The 16,657-nt window shown below is 42.8% G+C and overlaps 1 protein-coding gene across 1 annotated transcript in view; it reads left to right on the plus strand.

Moving 5' to 3' along the window:
• The window catches only part of LOC138611799 (receptor-type tyrosine-protein phosphatase N2-like), a 199,014-nt gene that overhangs the window by 42,729 nt on the left and 139,628 nt on the right, over window positions 1-16,657 (plus strand). The window contains exon 9 of the mRNA XM_069685040.1: window positions 6,296-6,375. Within this exon, the coding sequence (XP_069541141.1) occupies window positions 6,296-6,375 (80 nt within the window). The remainder of the gene's footprint in view (window positions 1-6,295; window positions 6,376-16,657) is intronic.

Below are 16,657 nucleotides of genomic sequence, written 5' to 3' on the forward strand. Positions count from 1 at the left end.
TACAGTATAACTTTAAACAGTCATACAATATGTTTATGTGTCCCTCCTTCTTTCCCTCCCAAACATGCATCGTGCATCTCAGCCACTGTTCAAAGTTCCCTTCATCCATTTGCCAGGCAGCAGCACTGCAGGCACCTCAACCTTCCACCTCACACAGCAGCACCAGATTAGCATATTACAACAACAAAAACGTCTCTGAACAAAGCGGCGACCTGTGCAACCTCGGCCCAGTGAAAAAAAGACAACAAAACTTCCCTTTTCTAGCAGTTTCCTCTCGGGGGTCGGAGCCAGAGAGCAGCAGCAGCGGTTCAGCGAGCCTGCAGCAAAACTTCCACACTGGCAACAAATGAATCATAAAAGCGAGCCTACACACCGAGCCCGGACACAAAGCAAACCTGGAGAGTGACTCACACCCTTTCGTTTCATTTGGAAAAATTCGATACTGATTAGATAATACTGACGGTGAGCGCTTTCAGAGAAATGGCCTTGGAAATGTTTTTAGCTGCCGCGCTGGCCTGGTAGTGGTTGAGGGCGATGGCGAGGGCGGGAGGGAAGCGCTGATGTGGGTGGCTTCCGAGAGCCTTTGACTGTAGCTGCCCGCCGAATAATGATGGCTGTTGCGTAACTGTCACTGAGTGTAGACTGGATGTTTTTTTGAAACAGGAGGGTCGAGGTGATGTAATGTCTGTGTCTGAGCTGAAGGGTCATTTCAAAGAGCGGCCACTAGGAGGAGAGAGCGGGCCTGGATGAGAGGATGAGGGGGGTGATGGACTGAATAAGGCCAGAGGTTTCATCACTGCAAAATAATCTACATCTTTATCTCAAATATTGTCCCAATTTAGAGTAAATTTCTTCATTTCTTTTAACAGCTTTCTTTCCCTATTACATACAGTATTATACAGAGTAGTAGAAAATCTCCTCCCTCTTTAACCCACCCATCTATCAGAGGGAGAGAGGGGAGCGGACGCAAACTTGCAAAAAAAATGAAGAAAAAGCTCACTTGCATTTTTATATATGTATATTTTCTAATATAAACAAGTGAAAAATTATGCCAAAAGCTTTTATTCATAACATAATGTTACATATCTTTCCCCTTCATCACCATGCACCATCGGTAGCAATAACCATTCTAAAATAAATAAAGCAATCATTGAAACAAACTATCAAATCTGAATATCATACAACATGGCTGTTTTATGAAACAAAGAAAGTGTAGATGAATCCTAATTTAAACATACACTGTAAGGCAGATTCTTAATGCAGGCCCATTTGGTGAATCACTTCCTCCGGAGTCAGCTGATGTATTTTCAGTCGCTCAAAAATATGTACAAGAAAACTATGATTCAAAATCATCGATGAGAAACAAAGTTTTTACCAAAATTAAACTGTTTCCAACACTTTACCTGGTTTGAAATGGCTTCTGATGAAGTAGTGGAGGCTGTGCATGAAAGGGTTCATTTAAGCATCAGATCTACTTGAAGTGCAGAAAGTGTATTTATGTATGTCCCACTGTAACCTGATGTCGGATAAGCAGGTTTTCTCTTTTGTAGTTTATTTAAATCTGCTTTACTTTCAACAGGTTTATGAGAACAAGTTTCAGTATCTTAAAAAATAGATATAAAACTTGTAGATCCCGGAAACACGTGACCGGCAGCTTCCCTTCATTTTTGTTACATTTGGTTAGTGCTGAATTATATAAAAAAGGACTTGAAATATTGGCAAGTTTTGCAGCGATAAATCTGGAAACATTTTCTTATCCAAAATATTCCTTACTTTTGAGTTTGTTTATGATTAAAGGTTTAAATTTGCCAGAAAATGACGAGCAAATTAATGAGATTATAAAGTGACAAATGTATGTCCTCTCTGGACACCCTGCCGAGCCTGTAAGGCACTTCATACAGTCGTCAGCTGTTTGTCGTATAAGCCTCCATCCACACAACAAAATGACTGAAACATTTAAAGTAGCTTTGTATATTTTTCTTCCATTTTGTTGTTGTTTGTTTTAAACAGCCATAGTACACATTCCAGTTCATCTCCACTGTCTCACGGCTGCAGTCACTGGCTACTTTCTAGATTCAGCTTTTACAGTCAGCTTCATGTGATATGACTCTGTGTGTGTGTGTGTGTGTGTGTGTGTGTGTGTGTGTGTGTGTGTGTGTGTGTGTGTGTGTGTGATCACGTTTCCTCAAAGTGAAAACTTTCCAGGGACTCTGACAGAGAGCTTCGTTTCAGCTGGAAGGCGTGATGACTTCAAACATCGTCTGGAGGATTAGAGATTCTTCTCAATTTGTAAAAGAGCGACATTAAAACATAATCCTTCAGATAATCTGGAAACATGCAAATGATTTTGGGGATTTTCATTGTTTCTTGACCTACAATTTAAGCGACTGTATTTTGAGTTGCTCCGTATGTGTTCCAGGTCAATAGAAGTTGATGTGAGTGACTAAAGGATCTTTTTATTATTAGAGCATTTACTGGAGTATTAATTGACTGTTCTTCCTGTTTCCCCTCAGGCATTAGATTGGTCAGCAGCTGTGGTTTTGCTGTGCTTTTCTTAATGAAACTCCTTGGACCACTGACATTAATGATTACATCTCTATGCTGTGATTTCAGGGTATTTGTCCGTCTTTGTTGTGCACAATTTTTTCTCCCAAACACTGAATCCATTTACAAAAGATGTAGACACCAGTGTGTACATGGGAAAACAGAAGACTAAAGTTGTGTTTCATCTCTTTGGATGTGACGGGATTTGTTTCTGTTGGTGATCAAACACATCGCTTCAGTTTAACACCCCAAACACCATCATGGTCACCTGCTGCACTATTCCTGTTGTCTTTGCAGTCGGTTGTCATAATGCTGCTGTTGGATAAAAACGTATTATGGTCAAAGATATCAATTTCTTATTACAGTTTAATGAACATATGTCTTTACCCAGATTAATGGGTCCTGAAGCAGCTTCATCAGCCAATAATATTAAAATAATCTTCTTAATGTGCATCAATGACTGTATATAAAGATGGACAACGTGTATCCAGCTCCTCTGATTGTACAAAGGTAAAGCCCAGAAGTGGCTGTTGGAGCTGCGGTATTGACGTCCCGCCCCTTCCTCTACCCAAAACACACCTTTACCTTGTGTCCTTGCCGTGTCGGAGCCCTCAGGTGTGCACAGTCTGCAGCAGAACACCTTCTTGAGTTGGTCTGAATCAGATATTCACGCTTATGGAAAGTTCAGTGACTGTAGTGTTAGTGTAAGTTGTGTCTCCTCTCGCCGTTCCTCCTCTACTCTGCTACTCAGGAACAGAACGCTGCAGGAGCCCCATTTGTCAACAGAGCTGTCAATCATGAGGCCACGCCCCCTTTTTATAGCATCAAATGACTAATTGAAAATAAACTTGTCAGAAAAATGAACACTCATGTGAGCTTCTTCTGCCAGGTGAGTGACGAGGTCACAGGCGATGTGGTGTCTTTGTGCAGGAGCTGCCCTCTGTTGCAGAGGCCGACAGGTTGATATGTGATCAGCTCAACATGAGTGATTGTTTTGTTCATCACACACTTTGCCCTCTGGTTTATGAATTACTTTATACATTTGACAAATGTATCGGCGTCATTGCTTAGGGGAGAAATAACGGTCAGAAAAATGAGCCAGCCTGAAGTGTTGTGTTCCATTCCTCTGACAGACTTCCTCAGACATTTTCTTTGCCTGCTCAGTTACGGTTTAAAAATTACTCAAAGATCTATATGATTGTGTGGAATAAGAAGTCCCACTACAGATCAGGAAAGTGCATTGTAGAAAGAAGAAATAAGACAGGAAGCGAAGTTGTTTTCTTCTTCTTTTTTAATTCAAGCACTGAGCTTCTCCACGTTTCCCCCTGGGGATCATTAATTTGACCCGGTCTAATTAGTTTGTTATTGCACCTTAAATGTTAGAATAGTGTAACATTACAACTGCACAAAGTGAATGTGAGTTTGGTGCTGTTTTGCTTTAATACACTGACCTCAGGCCCCAAGGAACCCAATTAAAAACCCACAGTAGTTTGAAAAAAATGCGTGACTGGGAATGTCAAACAGGCTGAAACTTTGGAGCTTTTTACCTGACGTGTTGTGAGAAACGTGTTGCACAATCATTTAGAAGAACATTTGTTTGTCTGTGTGTGATGATTTATGTACTCATGATTTTACTTGTTTGTTTTTTGTTATATCTCTTTCTTCTCTTTCATACGAATGATATTTTAGTAAAGTACAATATTGGAATAGTATTTATTTTAGTGCTGTTATTTGTTTTGTTTCACAGTGGTATTATTTTAGTTAGGTAGGTAGTTAGGTAGGTAGGTAGGTAGGTTGGAAGGATGGAAGTAAGGTAAGTTCGTTGGTAGGTAAATGAATAGGTAGGTTGGTAGGTAAGTTGGTTGGTAGGTCGGTAGTTAGGTAGGTAGGAAGGAAGGAAGGAAGCTAGGTAGGTATGTTTTTAGGTAGGTAGGTAGGTAGGAAGGAAGGAAGGAAGGAAGGAAGGTAGGTAGGTATGTTTTTAGGTAGGTAGGTAGGTGGGTAGGTAGGTTAGTTGGTTGGCTGATAGGTTGGAAGGTAGGTAGGTAGGTATGTCTTTGTCAGACCAAGTCTGAAATGTTTAACTTGGTAGGTAGATAGTTCGGTAGGTTGGTTGGTAGATACAGTATATGTTGATAGGTAGGTTGGAGGCTTGGTAGGTAGGTAGGTAGGTAGGTAGGTAGGTGGGTATTTCCTTATTGTCAGACCAAGTCTGACATTCCCCTTGCATCACAGCAGCTCCATTTGCAACATTAAACTGTGGGACAGGATACTAAATACATACACACATTTGACATAACATGTCATTACACAGAAGACAGCATTCAGGGCCCTCTAACGTACCTGTGATCAGGGATTTAGCGCAATATTTAATGTTTGGAGATCTAAGCCTGCGAAGGAAATACATTCATTGATTTTTCTTTTTTCAGACCAATTCATTCGCTCTGCTCTACATCACATTGGTGCAGCAGTTACTTACTTTTAGGGAATTACTGTGTATTGTTTAGTTCTTTTTATATCGTTTCCCTTTATGTGTCTACGTACATTCAGTGTTTATGCACGCAGCTATTTTTTAAAGAAGAAAGATAAAAAATCTCCAACATGTTTGTGTCTTGATTTAACATGAAAATGCATCTAGTTTGCGATTAGATCTGACTATGCATGTGAGATATTTTGCGCAGAAGGGCAGGGTTAAAAAAGTAGCAGCATAAAGAAAAGACACAAATTAATTGTAATATTTATTTTTTATTTCCTGTATTTCTCTTCATTATTATGCTGAAAGCGACTTCACTGAAACTGAAGAGGCAGACCCCACAGCCTGCACAAACACACTCGATTAAAGTGCAACCATTTACATCCATCAAGCTGAAACAAAAACACTTTTCTGAATCCCTGAAAAACATTTTGAATGTTTTTATTTTCCAAAAGCTTAGCAAAGGACCTGCTCCATTAATGATGTCACCATATTTTATAATAGTGTTGTTACAGCCGCAGTCACTTCCTATAGCAGCGCACAATGCTTCCTGGAGGGGATCCTGGTGATATATCTTCCTGCTGGGCCTTTAGTCTGAATTACAGCAGGAAAAACAAAAGGTTAATCTCATTGGGAGACTCCGCTCTGCCTCTGACCACCCAGCTTCTCTCCGTCGCTCCCTCTGTGTTTTCGATTCAAGCTGCTTTATTGGCATGAATGTTGGATGAACGGGCGGAAAAAAAACACCTAGAAAAAATAATACAGATGTCTCTCTGTCCCTTTTCTTTCTTCTTGCCTTTCTCCCTACTCGCCCCAGTTTCTGTCACCCTCAATTTACATTGATCTTGACAATGTGCGTCGCAATCACCTTAAGTCGAATCAAAATGTAAATGCGTCTTAAACTCGGCTGCTCGAAATGCATTTGCTCATCTGAGAGTCACGTATCTGAGCGTCCTCTCGTTGATGACCAAAAATCCTCTCATCCTCGACCCCCCTTCTCTTCATTTCCCTGCGTGCTTAAATGCCGCCGGGCGCGTTGCATTGAGATTCAAGAGGTTATCTCAGCGTGGTGATGGGGATTGCAACAGCCTAAAGGATCGCCACAGGTTAAAGCTTTTTATTTTTTCAAGCAGCATGTATGGCTGAGCTTTAATGAGCACAACATCTTTTCTCTCCAGCCGTCTGAGAAACAAAAACCCGCCACCATGAAGAATATATTCTGAAGATGTCTTTTGTAGCTTCTAACTGTGTGTGTGTGTGTGTGTGTGTTTTTTTCAGGGTGGTGGGCCCCGCTGTGACCTTCAAAGTGAGTCCGAACACTCAGAACGTCAGCACCGCAGATGTGGCCAACGTGGCTGGTAGGTTTCTCCTTGGCTGAGTAATGTTGTCTTTATACTGACAGAGAAAAAAGGCAGGCCATTATCATTGGCTCGCTGCTGCACCTGAGACCCCACATGAACATTTATCAAAACTTATGACTCCCCAGTAAATTCCTTTTTTTGTGTGTGTCCCTCTGTGTTTTTTTAAATACCCACATTTGCACTTTATGTCCAGTTATTCTTTTCCTCTGTGTTCTTTTTTAGTTTAGGTGGTTTTTTGGTAATTGCCCAGTTTGGCAGGAAGCCTGCAGGATTTTTTGCTGTGTCACAAATCTCCATTAGACATGTTTGGCTCCATGGTGGGAACCCATTGGAGGGTTGGACGTGTGCCTAAAAAAACATGCCAGAAAGAGACACCAGATATTTGTTGTGTTTGGGAAATGTTAATTAACTCCTTTAGCAAGTATAAAAAGTCTAATGAGGTTTCTCAAAAGGACGCCCGACGTGGCCTTCAGTGTGCCAATCAGTACGAGTTCCACTGTTGTAAGCTGTGTGTGCTAAAAGGAACAGCTCTTTGAAAAGTAGGTGCCTTACCTGGCAGCAGTCCAATTTAACAAGACTATGTTGCAATGTGATGCTATCATAGTTGATGCTAGGTAGCTAGCTTACGGTACAAAAAAGGCTAACGCCAACATCTTAAGTTGATTGTGTATTAGAATCAAAATGTCTGAGCGAATTACGTTTTTCTGAACGCAGTCGCCGTCCATGTCAATCAAGACAAGCAGTGGAAATGTGTTGGGCAGGTCATGTTTGGATGCCAGTGCAGGATCGTTGTTATTGTTGTCTCATGTATTTATTTTTTAAGATTCATTTTTCATGCCTTTATTGAGAGGACAGTGGGTAGTGTTGGAAACAGGGAAGAGAGTGGTGGATGACACACGGCAAAGGGCCGAGGGCGGGAGTTGAACCCAGGGCTGGCGAAACAAGGACTATGGCCTCTGTATATGGCTTAACCACTGAGCTAAACCGGCGCCTTGTCTCATGTATTACCCACATGCTCCCGTGATAAGAAAAGGTCCGCTTTACAAATCCTGCAGGCGACCCTTTTTCTTTGCAGCATTGAGGCTGAAATGCTCCCCGGCTTTAGAGGTTTAAGCACGCGATGTTGCATCGGACGCCGCCATTTTGCTATGTTTTGTTTACCTGTCGCTCCCTGGTCGGTGCTTTGCATGTGCACCTCTCAGCAGAAATGTTAAGGATGGGAGATGGCTCACATCTCTGCAAAGTCAGCTCCGGGAAATGAAGTTATGTCACGCACAGCAGGAAAAACCTGCGCAATGACTTAACCAACTAGTTATTGACAGTTACATTTGTTGGCAACTGTCACTGATTTTGTTGACTAATCATTGCATCCATGGCGTGTGCAGGTACAACCTCAGCTAAGATTGTGTGGTAAATGGAAAGTAAAGGAGTGACACCCGTATGATGAAGGATTAAATGGCTGTTTTTATGTTTCCTTCCCTGTGGTCTAATGAAGAAGCAAAATTCAGCAACATGATAAATGTGTTTCTTGTAAACATCACATCGTGTTCAAAACTACGACTCAAACCTGTGATTGTAATGTGTGTGTAATGTTTTCCATAGTCAGGTGTTTCATAGCCACCACGTTTTTTTTTTATGTCTGATGAAAGTGAAGACAGCTCTTCAGTGATTCTGTTTCAACATCCTCCAAATCCAAATGACTCAGTTCAGCCTGCTCTGTCGCTTCTGTAATAATCTTTCAGGGTGCAATCCAGCAGTGGAGACATGGTGAAGGTGTGTGGGAGTGTGTGTGTGTGTGTGTGTGTGTGTGTGTACGGAGCTACAGTGTGAGTCACGGTAATGAGGCGAGGGTGTTGATGAAGTGGGGAATAAAGAGAGGAGGAATGTTTGCCATTAGCCAAGCTGTCAGTCCAGAGAGAGCGAAAGAGAGAGAGAGAGAGAGAGAGAGAGTGACAATTCCTGATATTCCCTCAACCTAAGTCCAGATCCACACACCCACACACACACACACACACACACACACACACACACACACACACACGCACGCACACACATACATCCTGTGCATAATTTTTCCCCAACATCTTATCCCTGCTTGATAATTGCAGCCCCACCTCCTCACCCACACACACACACACACACACACACACACGTAAAAACACACTCTGTGCTGATTGTGCAGCAGCGTCTCTCCTGGTTTTAAGTGCTATTGTTGGCGTTCTCATTTCCCGCCCGCCTCTCTCCCGCTCGCTCCGCGGGGTCACGGATGAGCCTCGATTGTTATTGATGCAAACATTTGACAGAACGTGCTCAAAATGAAATATGGCGTCCTCTCCGCTAAAGTGCAATAGTGTGGGCGGGCCGTCTTTAAAGTGTCGTTTGTCATATTCAACTAGAATCTCAATCCATCCCAGAGCGTACATTACCCCCCCCACCCCCCCGGCCAGGGTTTATAGTGCTTCTCTGAAACATTAAGCTTTACACGGCCATTGTAATGACGTCCTTTTATCATCGTTTATAGACGCTCAGCAGGGGATGGTGGACGTCGCTCGTCTGTCTCTCTCTGTCACAAACTTCTGTCACATATCAGGTTTATTCAACTTCATCTCTGCAAACACATCTGTTCTACATCAGTGTGTGTTACAGAAATGTCTAACTTATAGCTCAGTGCATGTTTGGGGGAAGAATTCTGATCCTTTAGTCTGTGGTGCTGCTCTGAGTTAAGTAATGTTTCTAATATGGAGGAAATCAGCCATTTAGTAACTGAATTAGACTGAACTGTGACTATAGAAAAAAGCTCTGAGGATATACAATGAAAGTTGAACATATAAAATGACAGTCATTAAATATTATATATGATAAAGACAATGTAATGGTATAAAAACTGTTATCTTAAACCAGAGGATGACTCTGTACGGGCACCATCAATCAATCAAATTATATTTGTACAGCACCAAATCACAACCACAGTTATCTCGAGACACTTTACAAAAAGAGAAGGTCCAGACTGTACTCTTTGTTGTGTTATTCAGAGAGAGACCCGACATGAATCCACCATGAGCAGCACTTAGCAACATTCAGCACAGTGGCAGACAAACTTCCTTTAACAGGCAGAAACCTCGAGCAGAACCAGACTCACGGTGAACAGACATCTGCCTCGACTGGACGTAAAGTTGAACATATAAAATGACACTCATTACATGTTATATTATGATAAAGACAATTTAATGGTATATAAAATGTTAAACTTAAACCTGAGGATGACTCTGTTCGGGCACCATTATTGATTGTAGATAAACAATATACGTTGCTACGTTTACTGTTAATAAGTGAGTCTCTAACTGTGTGTTCACACCGAATGTGAACAGACGCGAATCTGCAGCAAGATTCCATACAAAGTCAATGCGATGACGCGAGTAGACGCGAATTCGCATCAGGCGACGCGAATGATCGTGACGTGAATTTGCATGAGTTGAAAAAATTTTACTTCCTCTGCGATTTCGCGTCACGTGGTGTAGGGAAAGCCTATCAACATCAAGATTCTCCTGACGGTGGTGGTAACCATGGAGATAAGCCCCGCTTCCTCTCCTCCATTCCTGAAGCGAAGAGCGAATATACGCCTGTTTTTTAAACGGAAATTTTGATCCGGCGGTCAAACTCTCGCTTTTGCGTTGGGTGTGAAGGCACAGTAAGACTGCAGCAGGCTAATTACATCATTTTTCTGTATGTCGCAATTATAGCAAAATTATTACAAACCTCAACATATGTGTAAGGTCGGCAGTGGTTTACCTGTGAAACATGGCATTTTTGCACGCCACGTTGAAGTCTGGAGGTTCGGGAATATTTCGTTACAATTTTTTTAAAATTTAGTTCATTTAACCCAAGTAATCAGACTTTATCCATAAAGGCACATCGACAACATGAAAAACACAAGATTAGTCAATTGTGCACATTTACATTTATTTATTTATTTGTTATCTCTACTCCCAGAGCGGGGGATGACATGAACCAAATGATCGGCAGATCTGGAGTCGAACCTGCGATCAGTGTGTCGAGGACTGTAGCCTCTATATGTGAGACACCTGCTCCACCAGCTGAGCTAAACCAAGCCCCAACTGTGCACATGTACTTAGTTTATCTACACTATATATTCAGGTGAATATTTCATGCCATAAATATAGAAATATAATATGCATACATCAATATTTATGTCATTCATTTCAAATGAGCCATTTCAGTGGTATTACACACAATACATTCATTCATTAATCATGTATGGAACTATTATTTATATTCCATACTATATATATCATTATTTATCCACCTAGTATTCATTTTGTTGTTTCTATTCGTATTATTTCGATGTTTTTATTTTAGACTTTTTTTAAAGTACAGAAATATTACTGTAAAAAAAACCTGCACGTCGGTCACGTTTAAACCAAAGTACATATCTGATATTATCTGAGATATTCTTATTGAATTATTCCTACTGATGCATTAACATGTAAGCAACATTTGAATGTTGCAACTTTTAGAAATGATTGCAGAGTTGTATCTATGATCAGATTTTACAAGCTAATAATATTTAGTTTGTAAAGACTTTTCTGTAACAGCAGAGTACCATGAAATAGCGATATTGAAGCGCATGAAGTCATCGTAGGTAATTTTGTTTCATGATATAAAAATGAAACTTGTTCTGGCTGCAGCTTCACAGGAGTCCAGTTGAAACCTCATCATCTCCCTGCGTCTTACACCCGATCGATTGTGACCTCGGCCTCCGGGTGCCAAAAAGCGATTAAAGCAGCCCGGCCGAGCAGACCCGGCGTTGCATTTTAAGAAGCCACGTTACCACTTCTGTCACGCGCGTCCGCCCATTGTGAGCCGCTCTGGGGCCACCGGGGGCCATTGTCAAACGTGGGGGTGGATGTCAAGATGGTGGGCTACGAGGTGCTGACCCTCATTGTCCGGCCGAGGGTGGGCGGGGGACCGGGAGGCTTCTTCCAGCGGTGCGTCACGGCCGTGAGAACGGGACCCCGTGAATAGGCCGGGGGTCAGGGTCAGGACAGCGGGCAGCTCAATTAGCACTTAAAGCAGGAGGAGAGCAGCTGAGATAGCCTGATCCCGGCTCCGTCTGTTCATTTGACTTCTACTTTTTCATCCCACCAGCACTTGTTTTTGCATACATGCTAATCATGCCTCTCAGAGTGAGGATGGTTACTCACACATGCCCAAAAGCTGTTCACTCTGGGGATTTCAGACGGTTTGGACAGTGGTCAGAATCCTCCGTCTTCCCCTCCATCGCAGCTCTCTCTCTCTCTCTCTCTCTCTCTCTATCTCTCTCGTTTTAACGAAGCCGTCTTTGTTACGGGCAGACAATAGCTGCGTGCTCAGTGAGTCAATGTTGAATTTGAAGTTTGATTTGTGTGTTGACATGTAAATAATTCTGTGGCAGAGAGGTCACTATCAGTTTAATAAGTTAAAAAGACATTGTCCCCCCGGTGAGGGGAAACCAGGGAGCACTTAATTTACATGCTAATTAATGGAAAAAGTGTTTATCGTTCCTGTCGAGTTCTCATATCAATCAAGAACAAACTATTTAAAGTGTTTATTATCGAGCTTGGATATTTCTGTTTATATACGTATAATTTCACAGGATCTCTTGGGGTCTTTGGGTTATTTGGAAAATTTCATATCCTGATGGTCACCTTATTTTTTTCTCCCTTCAATGTGCGACTTGGAGTGTGACTCCCATGCTTTTTTCCTGGCCACCAATTTAACTACGAGCAACACTCCCAGATACACAGTGTGAGCATCAGTACACGTCTATTAACATACAGTCAATACACAAGCGATGAATGCATTTCTTTATGCTTTCTAAATATAGTTAAGATGGGAATAAAGGATAAGCTGAGATCTGTGACTCGATTTCAAGACCTCTGCACTGAACTGAGTAGCAGCTGTCTAGTTGAGTAGAAATCCACATGAACTGAAAGAAAACCTGGAGCCTTTTTTATCCTGCTAACAAAATGTTAAAGCCAAAGCATCCTGACCCCTCGATTCCACAGGATCCGTCTCCTGTGCATTCCGTGTGCGCCGCGACCTCCGGAGTCGATCGCGCCCATTCAAGTCAATGATCGTGATTCCACAGCACGCGCCGCGGTCATGTCTCCGCTAAAGATACGGGCCGGGTCTATTTTTGACGGAGGCCGCTTCAAACACGCGTCAAGCTTAACAGAGCAGATCGTTCCAAACAGGAAGTCACACACGAAAGCAGCATACAGCATCCGGTCATTTCAAAATAAAACACCATGTCCAGACCGCTACAGACTCCCGTTGTTTTTTCGTTTATTTTAAGATCAACACACTGAAATCTCGAAAAAAGAACAGTTTTAATTAAGTAGTGTACTCATCCATGGTAGAAGCACAAAAATCACGGAATGATCTCCAAATGAGCAGATAATCAACCTCGGATGTGCAAACTGAACTGTTGTCTGTGTGTTGCTCTGTTTAATATTGATGTTATTGAATATAACAATCCTGTGTCTCTATAAGGATCAAAGAAGGCAGAAAGTCACTGACAGTGGAAGGCTTTTAGTGCATTAATGTTTCTTTTAAATCAGTCCCTCCAGGAAGTGGGGAAGGAGTTCAACCAATTCCCCCACATTTTTTAGGACCACGTAATCTCTATTTACAGATTCTACATAGAAATGTAGAATCTGTAGGTAGGGACTTGGATTTTAGGGACGGCAAGTGTTCTGGTTTCTGTCTGTAGTACGCTTGTCAGTCAGAGTAACACAACACCGATCAGCAGGCTGCAGCATATGCAGGAAAAACAGTCCGTGTGGAGAGCAAAAGCAGGAACATAATCCGCCGTAATGCCATCCCGGCTCCCATCAGCGTGATGTGACAATGATTCAGCTTCTTATTAATCTCTATAAACAGACATCTGCATGCTAACAGCTAACAATCTGTTCTAGATCTAAAATTCAATATGAGATAAATTCCCTTGACGCTGTGTCACGAAAGTCATTCAGCATTTAGATTTCCCATCTCCCTTGAATGCATCAGAAAGGATGGATCCGACCTCCGTTCAACAGACGAGCATTTTAAAAGTAGTTTTCTTCTCCTCTTGAGGACAGACCTGACAGAGCTTCACTTTGACTTTTACTAATCTGCATCATGATGTTGAAATTTTGGCAAACTTAAAAGCCGTTAATTAAAGTCAATCACAAGAAAAAGTGTTCTTTTTCTGTAAACAGTGCAATGCACGTAAAAGTTTGGCACTAACCGCTGGCTTTGTGCCCCGGCATGTTCACAGGTGTCCCCCAGAGGCTGTATCGTCAGCAAATTTGACCAATCATCATCATCCTACAGTATTTTTCCCACATGCATCATCATTTACATCACCAAACTCATTTTTTTGTTCTCCAAAATATCGACCCCTTTAGGTCTGCAATGTTGTAAAGCTCATTGAGAAGCCATACTTATTCCAAAGTTGTACAGAGAGAGGTATGTCAGGTGAATGATCTCTTTCCGTCACCGAGCTTCAAACCAGCTCCTGATGACCGGCTGGTGGAAGGTTTTAGGTTACTTATACAAAGGCATCGGTTGCGTCTCGGCCTTTTCTTTCCTTCCCTCGACTTCTTGTCTCCTCGTTTTCTTCCGTCTGAGTGGATTAGCATAGATCTCGCATGCTGACAGGACTGACCTTCACTGCAGCTAAACACTTGTCAAAATGCCAAATGTAATTACTGAGCTCTTTAGGTCAAAGTAATGTGTTTCATCTACCTCACTCCGCCGTGTTATTGATGTGCGAGGCCCTCGGACCTTAGACTGCAGTCGGGCTCTTCCCTCTCGCAGCACCGGCTCCCTGCATGTGTTTGTCTGTCATAACAAAGCCAGGTAATGTATGCGTGATTATCCCTCAGTAATGCGGTCAAATTGTTATCTGTGTCGACAAGTTTGCACGCCGCTACACTGCGAGATGTCTTTGCGTGACTTTGTCAGCCTATACGCTCTCAGATCCTGTGATTATGGACAATTTAAAGTTCTCTTGCAGAGCTGCAGAGTGCTTCTCTAACACTGCCTTTCAAAGGCCGTCATCATCATCATCCTCCTCATCCCCATTACCGCTGCTCTGTAAATTGCGTGCCTGGAAATTGTCAACTCTGTTGTGCTGCTTTGACTTCAGCTCTCTCCAGGGAGCCCTTTGACGCGTCTCATATTTACATTGTTGACTATGAAAACAGTTCTTTTTGAATCTTAACGTCTAATTTAGATGTTAAGTGAATGAAACTTTTGTACTTTCAAAAAGCACTAACTTCTGCTTGCTCAGATAATTCTTCTTTAAATGAGGTTCTGAGTGAAATGGTCATTTCTGACATCCTTTCCATACACGCTGTCATTAGTAACACCAATGAGCGATTTCATGTCATCGGCGTCGCTGCGTGGAACTCCTTTAATTGTTCCCATTGATCGAAGGAGTGATTGCATTGGAAACAGCTCTCACATTGGGATCCATCCAGCGGTCTCTCTCTCTCTGCCCTTCAGGAGCAGGCGAATCTATTTGAGTTAACTTCATTTCACTTCACCTGCTAATCAGTTTTCATCGCACGCCGAAGGCTAATCGATTGTAGAACTTTCTCTCACCTGTTGCTAGAGACAGAATCAAAATGGGGGGAGAGAGAGAGACGGGAGGGGTGTGCTGGTGCTCAGTGCTGTGACACCACGCCGCGTTTTTATCTCGTCGCCCGTCGTCAAAGCAGAGCTGGAGGCGTTTTGTGAATCGCAAGATGCCTCGTCCGAGCTTTAAAAAGCCTGCACACACCCCCGCCGCCGATCCAGAGTCACCTGTGGTTATTTTGGTCTGACTTCAGAGAGAACGGGGAGCTGTGAGCTGTCCTCTAGAGCTTTGCAAGCATCTGTGAGTCCTGCCGTCAAGCGAGGAAGAGGGATGGGAGGGAGGGAGAGGGGGGGGGGGGGACACAGGTGTTGTGCTGAGCTCAAGTTTGCACAGCGGTGCAACGCGATCCCCGAGCCAACCGTGAAGCCGCCCTGCCAGCCTCTCAGCCAAGCAGCCAGCCTGATTTCCCCGGCGCTGGCACCGGCCTGCTGGCACCGCCAACCCCTCTCTCCCACTCCCGCAGCTGGCAGCATCTCTGCGAGTTGGCCTGAGCTCCTGACGTTTGCTGCGGGGTTGGCAGACCTCTCCCAGATGGCCACCCTGCAGAGAAGCTGGCTTCAAGCTTGCATCACTTTTACATCATTTCCCCAACTACAGCTAGCTGTAGCGGAGAAGGCATCCGTCGGGTGTGCAGCGACATTTCTGCTGTGAGAATACTGTACGCGAGAGGTGGGCGTGCTACACTGCTGCAGCTCTCACACTCTCCAGATATGATTTGTTATTCGTGTAGATGCCTTTCAGGAAACCAGCGACAGCTCATGGAGGGGAAAGGGATCTGATCTCACCTTCCTAAATCCATGTACCCCTGCACACACATCAAATACACACACACACACACATTACGACCAACTCCGCCTTTTAATTTAAATGAGGAAAGGCTCATAATAGTCCAATCTTTTACATTCAAACTGATGGGACATTGTCAAGGTGCCTCTTAGTTTCATATTTTATTTATGATCTAATTTAAATCTTACTGCATTACCTGTAATTTATATCCCACTAACTTTGTAATCCCAGCTGAACGGAAGAACAGACCTTGACCTCCGCGAAAACTTGTTAGCACTAAGGTTGAATAATTAAATATACATTTTTTAAACCGCAATAGACGGCAGTGAAATCATCTCGTAGAATTTTCTTAATATCCTCAGATTTAATGACCTTGTCTGTGTGATGACTTCGCCTAACTATCACATTTTCATCCTGCTGTTTTTTAAGCGTCCTCGCTCGCACACAGTACGACATGTGGTACCTTTAATGTCAGGAAGGTACGGTCTATTCCTCCTCCATTATTATCTTTTTAACCACTGTTGTGATATTACTAGTTTCCCTAATATTTAAGTCAATCATGTGGCGTGTGCAGTGGCCTCTGCGGGTTGTGGTGAAAGGAGGAGAGCTTTGCTGTTGTTGCTTCAGGTGGTGCGACAAAGCTAATACGATATCTTCCTTTACGTGAAACGTGTAGCTCTCCAACGGACTGGATGATAAAAATAATCTGGATATGGCAGCACGATCAAATTATTGTGAATAATAAACTTTATGGAACAGTCTGCAGTTTAAAGCTTGCACATCATAATAAACTCCCATTTCTAGAAGCAA

Source organism: Semicossyphus pulcher, unplaced genomic scaffold (assembly GCF_022749685.1).
Source record: "Semicossyphus pulcher isolate SPU_LCO1_2020_fin unplaced genomic scaffold, fSemPul1.0.p SCAF_7, whole genome shotgun sequence".
NCBI classification, from domain to species: domain Eukaryota; kingdom Metazoa; phylum Chordata; class Actinopteri; order Labriformes; family Labridae; genus Semicossyphus; species Semicossyphus pulcher.